The sequence below is a fragment of the Eubalaena glacialis genome, chromosome X (assembly GCF_028564815.1).
Source record: "Eubalaena glacialis isolate mEubGla1 chromosome X, mEubGla1.1.hap2.+ XY, whole genome shotgun sequence".
NCBI lineage: Eukaryota > Metazoa > Chordata > Mammalia > Artiodactyla > Balaenidae > Eubalaena > Eubalaena glacialis.
In genome coordinates, this window is record NC_083736.1 from 35,187,705 (window position 1) to 35,201,410 (window position 13,706).

Below are 13,706 nucleotides of genomic sequence, written 5' to 3' on the forward strand. Positions count from 1 at the left end.
TACCTTCTGATAACCAACCAGTTTCTCATATCCCCACCCCCACCCCCTGCCCAAGCACATTCCAGTTTTCTCCAGTTGTTCTTAATTGCTCTCTAGGAAGCCCAGGACTGACTGTCACAGTCTCTGTGAAGCTTCACAAGCTGCTTTGGCTGGCTCTGATCCAAAAGCAGGAACCACACTATTCACAGCAGCCCGCAGTATTGAATCTTATCAATACTTCCATGAAGTGATGGATAGGTGATAGAAGAGGTGAGGGAGTGTGGAATCATGAGAGTCTGTAGTTTACTTGAACTGTGACCATATCAGTGGGAGTTACATGAGGTCTAGAGTTGCCAAATAATTCTTCAGCGAGAAACTTACAACTCAAGACCATCCCTTTTCAACACATCCTTTGCCCACCATACATACCTATCTTGATTGGAATTCCTCCAGAAGAAAACCCTGATGTAAGAATTCCAAAGCAAGTAATTTACTTAGGATGTGGTCTTGGAACACACAGATAGGGGAGTGGAGGTAGTGAGCCAGGCAAGGGAGGGGAGCCAAAAAGAGTGTGTCATTAAGCCAGTTACCACTGTGGCAACTAGCATTCAATCTCGGTGGACACCTGTAAGAGACAGGCTAGAACACTTCTCAGAGTTATCCAGTTAAGAGATCAGGAATCTGGGGTCGTTATAAACCAGCTCCCTGTTCATCATTGGTTGAGGGCTAATTTTGGGGCACTTACTCTCCGGCACTTCTGACTTGTTCTGTGCACAGGAGCTCCATGCTCTTGGGATCCAAAAAAATCCTCAGGTGTAAAGTTCTGGGTGTTCCTAGTAAACAGGATTCTGTGGATAGAGGAGGTGAGTTCTGTGGATAGAGGTGAGTGCTGAGGTGAAAGGGGCGGGGGCACCGATGTCTGCTACAGCATCCCTCCCTAACTGCTCTCGGACCTCCTCCAAAGGTGCAGAGTGTCAGACCACCAGTTGCTCAGCCCCTGATTTATGTTTTCTTTATATACATGTGACGTTCCTTATTATAACGTCAATAATGTGAGGCAGTATGGAGATCGGGAGTTCAGCCAGACCCTTGACACTATACTTAGGTTGAACTACAACTGGGTTCTTTTTTTTTTTTTTTTTTTTTCTTTATTTATTTATTTATTTATTTTTGGCTGTGTTGGGTCTTCGTTTCTGTGCGAGGGCTTTCTCTAGTTGTGGCAAGCGGGGGCCACCCTTCATCGCGGTGCGCGGGCCTCTCACTATCGCGGCCTCTCTTGTTGCGGAGCACAGGCTCTAGAGCGCAGGCTCAGTAGTTGTGGCGCACTGGGCTTAATTGCTCCGCGGCATGTGGGATCTTCCCAGACCAGGGCTCGAACCCGTGTCCCCTGCATTGGCAGGCAGATTCTCAACCACTGCGCCACCAGGGAAGCCCCTACAACTTGGGTTCTTGACTTGCTCATCGTTGTGGCCAAATGATTGTAAGCCGGAAGCCGCCTCCTTGTTATCTTGTCATTTCTCCAATTGTTTCCCACCTATGCATTTTATTTATACAAATGAATTCAACACAAAGCTCTGCCAACATTATTAGCCTAGTACTATATGCCAAGTGGTAAATGTGGAAGATCTTAGTTAATGCTACTTTTCTACCCGTTCGTGAACTTCCAGTTTGGCAGGGAAGGTTGGGATGACTAAACAAATAATTTCAAGACAGTATGGTATCATGCTAAAAAGATATCTATGTGCTATGGAAAAACCAGAGATAGGCATTTAACCTTCCAGAGGATTCAGGGAAGCTTCCTGGAGATGGTCCCTAAGCAGTTTGAGGGAGTGAGGAGTACTTGGCCAGGTGAAGAGAGGTAAGAAGAACATTCTAGATAGAGGAACTAGAAAGTGCAAAGGGAAAGAGGCATAAAGCAATTTTGCATGTGCTAGAAAACAAACAGTTCAGGGGTTTTAGAGTGTAAAATTGAAATGTGGTTTACAAGAGATGAGATGGAGAGCTTCATTGGACCAGGATATGGATGGCTTTGGATTCCTTGGTAACTTTTTTCTTATGAGCAACATAGCATTACAGGTAGAACAAGAGTTTAGCAAATCTGAACTACTAAGTACAGAGTAAGTGCTTGTTCCATTTAGTTACTGAAAGCTCAGTTCTGCTAAGCACTTGCTTTCCTCGCTGTCTAGCGGGGGAGGGCAGGTGGTTTTCTTGCTCTGACTTCTAGTCTACCCAAGGTTTTTCATGGCTGCTGGCCTCTCCTCCAACTGGCTTCCAGCCATTCTTTAGAAACTAGATGTGGGAACAGAATTTTGTTGTGATTGTAAACGACCAAAATATTATCAGACGGAGAGTTCTACCTGTTCTTAATTTTCTTTTTCCTCATACCCAGAGTCCTTCCCTCATGATGACTGTCTGCTCCATTTTAGAGAGTCTTTTTAAAGGAAACAGATTCTTTGAGGAAACCCTAAACATTTAAAAACCATCAAACACTTCCATATTTATCTGCTTCTCTAATTCAGAGTTCAAGAGCTCTTAGGGTGGTTCATTTGTGCCTAAGTATAACACACACACACCCAGTACCAGAAATTCATTCCTTTGGGGTGTGTTGACCTCTCCAAGGAGTCTGGTTTTTAAATGGAGACACACATACCTGTGTGTGTGTGTGCCTGTGTAGTCAGGCACACACACACACAGGGGCCAACAAACTTTTCTGTAAAGGTACAGATAGTTAATATTTTTTGCTGTTGTAGTGTCGACTGAAAAAAAATGCACAACATGGGAGTTGTGAGTTAAGTTTTCCTGGGGGCAAAATGAGGACTATAGTCTTGGAGACAGCATTTCAGAGAGCTCTGAGGAACTGCTCCAGAGAGGCAGGCGGATGGTCAGTGTTATATATGATTTTAGTGAAAGGGGGACGTGCAGTGAAGCACACATGTTGGCAGAGGCTGGCTGCTAGTCACGAGGAGCAGACGTCACCACTAATGATTCCAGTGCTTTTCTAGATACAAAGAGAGGCAAGAACTGGGCTCATAAAATCTTCTGAAAATATCTAACTATCTGAAGGCCTATTCTGCCAGTTTTTCCCAGAGCACAGAGGGCCTCATTCCTGATCTCCACCTTGAATTCCTTTCAGGGGGTGTTGAAGATCAGCAGCTGCAGTGGTTAGTGACTTCATCCTTGTAGAGGCAGATGGCAAGTGCCAATTTTTAGTTGGCAGGCACGTGAAAGCAGCTGTACACAAAACAAAAGGTGAATGTGCGTGCCTGCATTACAAGAAAACTTTATGGGCACTGAAATGTGAGTTTCACATAATTTTCACATCACAAAATATTCTTCTTTTGAGTTTTTTTTTTTTTTTTTTCCCAACCACTTGAAAACGTAAAACCACTCTTAGCTCATGGGCTATACAAGAACAGGTGGTGGGCCGATTCGATACAGGGGCCATAGTTTGCGGACCCCTGGTGCCATACATTCACTCACTGACACAGAAGCAATCTAAGCTGTGAGGACAGCTCCGCTCTTTTGATGCGAGCACCGTGCTGAATAAAGAAAATCGTGCTATGAGAGGAAACGACAAGGCAGTTGGAGAGATGCCTGAGATCAATGAATTTAAACCCATCCACAGTTTAGGCCAGTGTTTATCAGCTTTGGCTGGTGGTAGGGGATGCGGGAGCGGTGGTAAAACACGTGGCTGCCTAGATCCCGTGCCCAGAGGCTCTGATGTGGTTAGTCTTGGGTGTGGCCTGGGCATGGGGATGTTTAAAACCTCCCCCGATGTTTCTGATGTGCAACCAAGGGTGAGGGCCACCCAGCTCGCATAAGACGGTGTTGACAAAGACGTTGCGTTTGGGGATCACCAAAAACTGGAAGGTTGAGCCACGTACAGCTTTTCTCCCTTTTGTTTCTCCTTTTTAACACCTCTTTCCCATTTAACAGGCTCGCGTCACTTTCTAACTACAACCTCCCTTGCCTGTCTCTTCCATACTTATTTCAGATCTGAAATAACTAAAAGAAGTTAGGAAGGCGCGTAAACTGCAGAACGAATGTCGTGTCGCCTCTGTGTCATGTTATGCCCTAGCCTCATTGCCCCAGTGAGTGTAGTATCTCTAAGGTTAATGCTGCCTTTGGCTGATCTTTAGGGGAGCACTCATGTACCCAGGCAGGCACAGGCTCGACCTCGTCAGCCTGCTCTGGGAAGGTTGAATCCTGGGAAATTCCTTCCGGGCTCCAACTCCTGGGAGACTGCTGTGTAAACCAGAAAGGCAACTCGTTAAATTAGGGTCTCTGTCCCCTATCCTTGGATTCTTTATCTAGGAAGCCGTTTTCAAGGTTTTGGGCCAGCATGAAGTTACAGATAACACAACAGAAGGCTTTTAAAAAGCATCTCATGAGCTAAAGTAAATGACACTCTTTCTTACCCTAGGAAATGTGTCTTTCAAGTAACTCAGAATTTCCAAGCTCCCCAGACAGTGTCATATTCCGCATACTTCGGGCCCTATTAGAACGAGATAAGTGTATCTTTTTCTTGTCGGTTTCCCCCTAAGCCAAGTTCAGCTTCAAGGTTTGGTAGCACTGATTTCTAATACTTCTAATTTAAATATCAGTAACAAGATACCAGGATCAAAAATAGCTCTTTCTTAATTGAACTTTAAATTTCTCTGATTTAGGCTTGAGGAAGCTTTTATCCTCTTTCTATTTAAGAGGCGAAGATTCATGTATTTTATGTCAGATTTTACATAATGTCTAAAAGAGTTGGCACCCAAATATTTATGATATTCCGCCTCATTAGACTAAGTCTTTTCTAGTTTAATCAACTGCAACATTCAACTGAGAGGAAAATATTTTTAAGACGCTCACAGTAAATGTCAGGGATAAATGTGAAAGTATATGCCATTTTTGAGATAATGCTTCTGGCAACAGTAATTTCCAGTAGCTGGTTTATGATCACAAGACTTTTTTCCTTATTACAGGATAGCCTCTTGAATGTCATCACCACAATTAATCAACTTCTGCCAGAGCTTCCACATAAGTAGGACTTTGGGTTCTAGCAAGGCTAATCCATGATGGGGACTTTTCCAAAACCACCTGGGTCTGAGAGGACCTTCAGCACAGACACAAGCAGAAATACCCACATAAATCCCCTTGGATCATAACGTCTGGGCTCCTTTCTGCAAGATTCAGTCCTAGCCTTTATTTTTTAAGGAGATTTTACCGAAAACAGGAGGGAGAGAGATTTTTGTGGTAGTATTGTTATAAGAGTAGAGAACCTATGAACACAGGACAGCATCACTGGGTAGGTCTCTAAGACCCTTCTAAGTTGGACTTCTGAGAATAAAGCAGCATCACTTGGGAAAGGTATGAATATATTTAACTGTTGTCAAATGTAGAACTGTAGCACCTGAGAGAGGAGGGCTCAGGTAAATCACCAGGGAACTTAGAATTTCAAATTGTATCAATGTATTTAATCACAAAATTTTATTTTCTTGTTGTTAGACTCAAAAGACACAGTCATAGACCCCTCCTGAGCAGAGTCCATAGTATTATAATTTATTCAAAGTACTGCTTCTAGAAAGAAGCAGCAGGGTCTGTTTCTGTGTAGTATCGAAGGACTACTACCCAGAAAATGTTCCTAGCTCTCTTAATCGAATTGTAAGAAACTAACTCTCAGGTCTCTGATCCTTTCATTATCTTCTTCTTGATAGCATTCTTCTTCTACATTCTATCCATGTAGAACCTGCCTGGCTGTGACAATTTGATCGTGGTGAAATGATGAATATTCAATGTGAGAAACTAGCATGAGCATGAGTGCAGGCTTTGGATAAGCAGACAATTCTGTTTTTATCCTGACTTTGTCATATACTAACTCTGTCGTGTATGCACACACACACACACGCATGCATGTATGGAAAAATTGCTTAACCTCTCCAAGACTCAGTTTCTTTATCTTCAAAATAGGAATGTTAATACCTTTTTTTTTTTTAACATGTATGTTGCGGAATGGAGAGTGTCAACCACCTAGAAAACACTCAGTAAATGCAGCTGCTATTTGCATAATTATCGATGGTGTTGGTGGCTGCTCGTATCAATTAGGGCATATTTGGTTTTGGTGGCTTCTCTGGTGCAGAGCCTTGAACAAACTTACAGGCTGTGGTTGACAGCTCCACTGGTCATTGCTGATTCTTTCTTCTGCCAGATTTATCTTCTAGTAGTGACCCATGCACCATCATTCTTTTTAAAAACTGCCCTTCCTTTATTCCTATAAGTCTCTCCTCTTATTGGCTCAACTGTGAGCTCTAATCACTATTAACCATCACTATTGTGCTTTAACAAGAAGATGTTTATTATTATAGGTGCACTTATAACTTATTAAAATAGTAACTGAAAGGGTGAAATTCACAAGGGCTTATATTTTCCCATTTAGCATATTTTGTACTCACTGAGAACAAAGAATAAAAGAACAAACACTTCTCTTAAACTCTAATTTGTCAAAACTTATTTACTTGTGAAGCTCCATTTAATAAGAAAATTGTGATCACCTCCAGGCAGGAACTGTTTTTTCATTAATCATTATTGAATGGAATTGAATCAGGTTTAGCAAACATGAAAGTGAATCAAACCCATTTACAAAATGTCATTATTTTTATCCTACATTCATTAAATGTGCGCCATGAGTCGGTCACTAAAAACAATACTGAGAAAATATAATTGCCAATCTTTGATTACATAGGTACTGAGTGCTTCCTTTGCACCAAGATATTGTGAAGGTGCTAGAGATATCATGGTAAATATGTCATCAACTCTGTCCCCAAGGAGCTCACAGTTGAAAGAGGTACCAACGCCCACGTATCTGTTAAAGAGCCAAACAAGACATTGTGTAGGCAACTTCTACATAGTTTGGCAAAGACTGTAAATCACCAGAAATTGACTAGAGCAGAGGTTGACAAGGCCTGTGATAGACAGGGAAGGCATGACTGGGGAGGCTGGACTTCATCTGGCCCTTGAAGGATGGGGAAGATTTGGATAAACAGAGAATGGCAAATAGGGCGTATCATGTGGGGAGAACGTGAGCAAAAGCCTTAGAAGTGGAAGCATGTGCACAAGCATGGTAAGCTGAAAAAATTGTAGGGAACCTGGGCTGGCTGGGAGTGTGGGAAGAAAAGGTGGAGAGGTAAGTTCAATTACGAAGACCCTGGAGTCAGACAAATGACGTTGAACCCCATGAGCCCCTGAAGGTGTACCTCATGGGGTTCACGTGTTGCCATTGTTTTCTTGGAAGCTTTTCCCTGACTGTGTCTTTCGTCGCTGCTCTGCTTCCATTTTAAAGTCAGAATATTCTTTCTCATTTAGGGGAAGCACTGGTTCATCAGATTTCAACGAGCAGGAAGCTGGTCCTGGGACTCCAAGGAGCATCCAGAGCAATGGTGTGACCCCAGTCACTCAGAGGTCACCGGCCCCAAGCACACGCAGCGTGACCTCAGTCAGCAATCGAGTAAGTACACGGATGTGAAGGAACACTCCCCCTTCTGGGACTAAGCCTCACCACCCTGGCATGGCTGGGCTTCAGCTCTCTGTACCTGAGACCATGTTGTTTATCTTGGTTAACATAGATGCTTCTTTATCAGGACTGAACCTCCTGCATCCTTAGCTCCTGGCAGGAGGCCTCAAGTGAGAAGGAAAGGGAAAGAGCAGGTTCAAAGGTGGAATTTGTTTGATGGGGGTATCAACGGCTATATGGTTTCAATAAAATTTAAATAATGTTCAGCAGTCTCTGATTTTGATCTTCCATGTTGCTTGTCAAGATCTTGACTGTTCTAAAAATTTTCGAAACCAATTTAAATTAGGAAACCTAGACCCTTGAAATATTTTTATCGTTTTCTTTTCTATACATCCATTAAAATAAACACGTAATGGAGACTTAAATCACATAGTGTGTGTGCGTGTATGTGTGTGTGTGTGTATAAGCTGTTCTTTTGAATGAATGAACATCTACTAGATTTTTTGATTAAGCAGGAAACTCCATATATATAGCTGACATCTATGTTTAAGAAATCTTTATATACAAACTACAATTCTTTGATTCAGCCAGTATTTAATGAGGGCCTACTACATGCCAAGCCCTGGTCAAGCAAAGACTTGAAGGAAGTGGAAGAATTCGCCATGCAGGAGTCTGGGGCAAGGTTTTCATCCATGCTGGGACAGCACTGATATTCAGCAAGTACATTACAGGAAGGTTGTTCCAGTCACTTTATGGCTGACCTCCATCTTGCATAGTCAGTGCCCTTATTTCACCAGTGTCTAAAAGATCTTTAATGCCCCTGGAGGAGCAGCCAGTGCAAAGATCCTGAGGTGAGAGCATACCTGGTGTGTTCAAGGACGAACAAGGAGGCCAGCGTGGCTGTTGTGAGTGAACGAAGGGAGGAGTACTAGGAAATGAGTTCAAAGGGGTAGTAGGGCCAGATAGGGTCTTGTAGACCACTGTATGCACTTCGGCATTTACTCTGGATAAGATGAGGGCAGTTGAAGGGTTTTCAGCAGACTAGTGAGATCATCTGGCTTCTGTTTATACAGGAACTGGGGGCTTTTCTGAGAAGCAGCTGTAGGGGAATAAGAGTGGAAGCCAGAAGGCCAGTTAAGAAGGAGGCCGTCGCATTACTGCAGGCAAGAAACTGAGCTTTGGAACAGGGAGATAGACGTGGAGGTTGTGAGCATCCAGATTCTATAGATATTTTTAGGGAAGAGCCAAAAGGCACTCAGACAGATTGAATAATAATTAATAAGTGTATTTAAATACTTATAGTCTAAATTAAATTTGCTGATAAAAGGCATATTTAAAATTTTATCAATATTTATACTAAGCTCAGCAAGCAGTACTGTTCAATAGCCAGAAAAGTGCGTGCATAGTTGGTGATTGCACTCACTGCTTTGGCAACCTAACAAGGAATGGTATTCAAAATATTTAGCAACTGGTATGGCATGGGCACTGAGCCATCAGAACAGACCCTGGCACAAGGTTGGGCAGCATCCTGGGGGCCCATCCATGCCGTACAGTAACCTGGATTGTGGGGAGAACTAGGGTTGTGGAGGAGGGGAGCACAGGGAAGGGGAGATGGACTGGGAGTAGCTGATACAGAAGTATTTAAGAAATTTGAACAGCTGGTACAGCTGTACCAATGGGTAGCAGCAGACTATCAGTCCAGTAACTAGTAAGTTAGTCAAGTTTGTTCTCAAAACAAGGCTTACCTTCCTAAGTACCATCATTGGTGGGGTGGGGGTGGGAGGGAATCACCCTTGTCATGTGCTAGTACCCTCAAAACTAACAGCCTTTACATGAATACTTCTTTATTTTTTTATTTTATTGAAGTATAGTTGATTTACAATGTTGTGTTAATTTCTGTTGGACAGCAAAGTGATTTAGTTATACACACGTATATATATATATATATATATATATATATATATATATATATATATTCTTTTTTTTAATTCTTTCCCATTATAGGGTTTTTTTTTAACATCTTTATTGGAGTATAATTGCTTTACAGTGGTGTGTTAGTTTCTGCTGTATAACAAAGTGAATCAGCTATACATATACATATATCCCCATATCTCCTCCCTCTTGCGTCTCCCTCCCATCCTCCCTATCCCACCCCTCTAGGTGGTCACAAAGCACCGAGCTGATCTCCCTGTGCTATGCGGCTGCTTCCCACTAGCTATCTATTTTACGTTTGGTAGTGTATATATGTCCATGCCACTCTCTCACTTTCTCCCAGCTTACCCTTCCCCCTCCCCGTGTCCTCAAGTCCATTCTCTAGTAGGTCTGTGTCTTTACTCCTGTCTTACCCCTAGGTTCTTCATGACCATTTTTTTTTTCAGATTCCATATATATGTGTTAGAATATGGTTTTGTTTTTCTCTTTCTGACTTACTTCACTCTCTATGACAGACTCTAGGTCCATCCACCTCACTACAAATAACTCAATTGTGTTTCTTTTTATGGCTGAGTAATCTTCCATTGTATATATGTGCCACATCTTCTTTGCCCATTCTTCTGTCGATGGACACTTAGGTTGCTTCCATGTCCTGGCTATTTTGTAAATAGAGCTGCAATGAACATTGTGGTACATGACTCTTTTGGAGTTATGGTTTTCTCAGGGTATATGCCCAGTAGTGGGATTGCTGGGTCGTATGGTAGTTCTATTTTTAGTTTTTTAAGGAACCTCCATATTGTTCTCCACAGTGGCTGTATCAATTTACATTCCCACCAACAGTGCAAGAGGGTTCCCTTTTCTCCACACCCTCTCCAGCATTTATTGTTTGTAGATTTTTTTTTTGATGATGGCCATTCTGAGGTGTGAGGTAATACTTCATTGTAGTTTTGATTTGCATTTCTCTAATAATTAGTGATGTTGAGCAGCTTTTCATGTGCTTCCTGGCCATCTGTATGTCTTCTTTGGAGAAATGTCTATTTAGGTCTTCTGCCCATTTTTGGATTGGGTTCTTTGTTTCTTTAATACTGAGCTGCATGAGCTGTTTATATATTTTGGAGATTAATCCTTTGTCCATTGATTCGTTTGCAAATATTTTCTCCCATTCTGAGGGTTGTCTTTTCATCTTGTTTATAGTTTCCTTTGCTGTGCAAAAGCTTTGAAGTTTCATTAGGTCCCATTTGTTTATTTTTGTTTTTATTTCCATTTCTCTAGGAGGTGGGTCTTAAAAGATCTTGCTGTGATGTATGTCATAGAGTGTTCTGCCTATGTTTTCCTCTAAGAGTTTTATAGTATCCAGTCTTACACTTAGGTCTTTAATCCATTTTGAGTTTATTTTTGTGTATGGTGTTAGGGAGTGTTCTAATTTCATTCTTTTACATGTAGCTGTCCAGTTTTCCCAGCACCACTTATTGAAGAGACTGTCTTTTCTCCATTGTATATTCTTGCCTCCTTTATCAAAAATAAGGTGACCATATGTGTGTGGGTTTATCTCTGGGCTTTCTATCCTGTTCCATTGATCTATATTTCTGTTTTTGTGCCAGTACCATACTGTCTTGATTACTGTAGCTTTGTAGTATAGTCTGAAGTCAGGGATCCTGATTCCTCCAGCTCCGTTTTTCTTTCTCAAGGTTGCTTTGGCTATCTTGAGAAAGAAAAACGGATATACCATGTTCTTGGATTGGAAGATTCAACATTGTGAAAATGACTATACTACCCAAAGCAATCTACAGATTCAGTGCAATCCCTATCAAACTACCAATGGCATTTTTCACAGAACTAGAACAAAAAAATTCACAGTTTGTATGGAAACACAAAAGACCCTGAATAGCCATTATGCTTTGTTGTAGGATACTGACTATAGTTCTCTGTGCTGTACAGTAGGACCTTGTTGTTTATCCATTCTATGTGTAAGAGCTTACATCTGCTAACCCCAAACTCCTAGTCCATCCCTCCCCAACCCCCTCCCCCTTGGCAACCACAAGTCTGTTCTCTATGTCTGTTTCTGTTTCATAGGTAGGTTCATTTGTGTCATATTTTAGATTCCATATATAAGTGATATCATATGGTATTTATCTTTCTGACTTACTTCACTTAGTATGATAATCTCTAGTTGCATCCATGTTGCTGCAAATACATGAATACTTTATTAAACAACACCTAGATTTCCCTAACAGAAATTCCCTACAACTGTGTATACATACATATATATAGGCAGTGTCTATATTGATCTCACTCTTGCATTCTAGCTGATCTAGGTAGTCTTAGATCTAAGAGAAAAAGAGACACAAAGAGAAATATTTTCTGTTGAATAAACTTAATACAGCACAGTACTTTATGAAACAGGTTTGCTCTTTCATGATGAAGGGAAGACCTATGTAGAATTAGATGACGATCAAGGTCACAGCTTCTCAATTTCTCCCATTTCTCAGCATCTCTTTGTTTCAATGTTCTTGTCTGCCTTAGCGTGTGAGAAGTACGTTTTTAAAATGGAAAACTCTTAGAACATGAAAGTCTCTAACCTGTCCTCTGCTGTGATGTAACTTATTAATTTTAGGCTTCACATCCTGAATCTTCAGGGTATGTGTTACATGTTCATGACTATACAATATTAATTGGCCCATTAGTGCTCAATATTAATGATACTCCAGGGTGCCAGTTTGAAAATTTAATGTCAACGTAATTGCAAGTTGGTCTCGCTTCATTGGAAGAATCCATGTGTGACCAACGTTTTGAAGAGGTGTTGAAAACGGACCTATCCTTTTGACCTCCATCACAGTCTTTTGATAAACCTTAGTGGTCTATAGCAATTAGAAAAGTTAGGAGCCAGATTCCTCCTGCTACAGGTAGTATGTGTTGGAGAATACTCAAAGATCAAAACCAGTCTGTATTGAAGCTGCATTGATTTGCATGCTAAGCAAGTGAGAGTTCCATCTTTCTCGAATGAGTTCATTAACATCTCCTCAGTGTCTAAGGTATGGGGTAAAGATAGGGCAACAAGAAGGGAATGCCTTTCTGTAGGACTTTTGAAGGCACTTTTTGATTGTTTATGGAAGGGGGAATGAAAGAGTCTCTTTTAGGTTCGATCATGATCACACCGTGGTGTCATTTGCATGGAAACTTAACCTCAGCCCAGTTCTCAGAAGCCCAAATTTAGTTTTTCAAAACTCAAGCAAATTTGGAATGATGCAGTTGTCAAGCCCCTATGGGCACAGGCAAAGTTGTGACAGAATTTTCCTTTATAATGAAAGTAAGTGTCTGAATTCTGTCACATGCGCAAGCGTGTATTAGCAAGCAGGTTCCAAAAAAAATAAATAAATCACCTATTCCTGTAAGCTGGGGAAGTCCCCATTCTTTATCCCTTTATGAACTTTAATAAGTGCCTTGCATGAAATTTCATTCCAATAATGACGTAAGCAACCATGTTCTGATCATCCAGCCTACTAGATGGGATAGGTGGCATGGTCTTCTGTTAAGTGAGGGGTGCTGGAAGTAAGGGGTGGTTGAGGAGAGAGCATGTTGACAGTGAGGACAAATGTGGGACCAAACAGAGTTCTAACCCTGAACACTACTCTGAGGGTATGAAGCTTGCCAGATTCTTACACATAGTTCATTTACGTTTGGAGGTACTTGTGTTAATACCATCTTTCCTGCTAACCATATGTTAGAACACTCACTAATTTTGTGAATGAATAATTATTTCAAACACCTTTTGTGCTAATTAGCAAACCTCTTAGTATATATTTTAGAGAGTAATTATTGATAGTAAGTTTTAGAGTTATGTGGACTCCAGATATCAGCTGGCTCCTAAAGAGTAATAGACATAAATGTGGTTATACTGGCATATATTTATATGGAAGGATTTGGAAGTCAATTACAGTCAATATAACGGGGTTTTTTTTTCATTTCTACTTTGTGAGAAGGAACATGGTTTTGAAAATTCCATGGATTTGGCTGCCATTGAAAGCACCTCTGAGGATCTCACGAAGAGTCGTCACCGAAGAACTTCCGGCACACCTTCCATAGCAGTGTCCAGGGCCTCCCTCTCCTCAGGTGGGTATTTGCCACATGACTACTCTGTTGTAAACATGACTAAATCGGGTGGAGTTGACTCCGTTGTGTGGCATTAAATGGATGTTTCATGCCTTAGAAAATAATCATCCATTCTTTGACCCACGGAGGGAGGCCCACTCCATAAGAACTGCTGAAAAGTGGACCCAGGTGATGCCTCGAGCCTCTTGCA

At 41.5% G+C, this 13,706-nt stretch overlaps 1 protein-coding gene across 2 annotated transcripts in view; it reads left to right on the top strand.

Annotated features, from left to right (window-relative positions):
• Positions 1 to 13,706, top strand: part of SYTL5 (synaptotagmin like 5) — a 94,737-nt gene that overhangs the window by 55,034 nt on the left and 25,997 nt on the right. For both annotated transcript variants that reach the window (XM_061178709.1, XM_061178710.1), the window contains exons 6-7: positions 7,327 to 7,468; positions 13,387 to 13,516. In XM_061178709.1, coding sequence (XP_061034692.1) covers positions 7,327 to 7,468; positions 13,387 to 13,516 — 272 coding nt within the window. The remainder of the gene's footprint in view (positions 1 to 7,326; positions 7,469 to 13,386; positions 13,517 to 13,706) is intronic.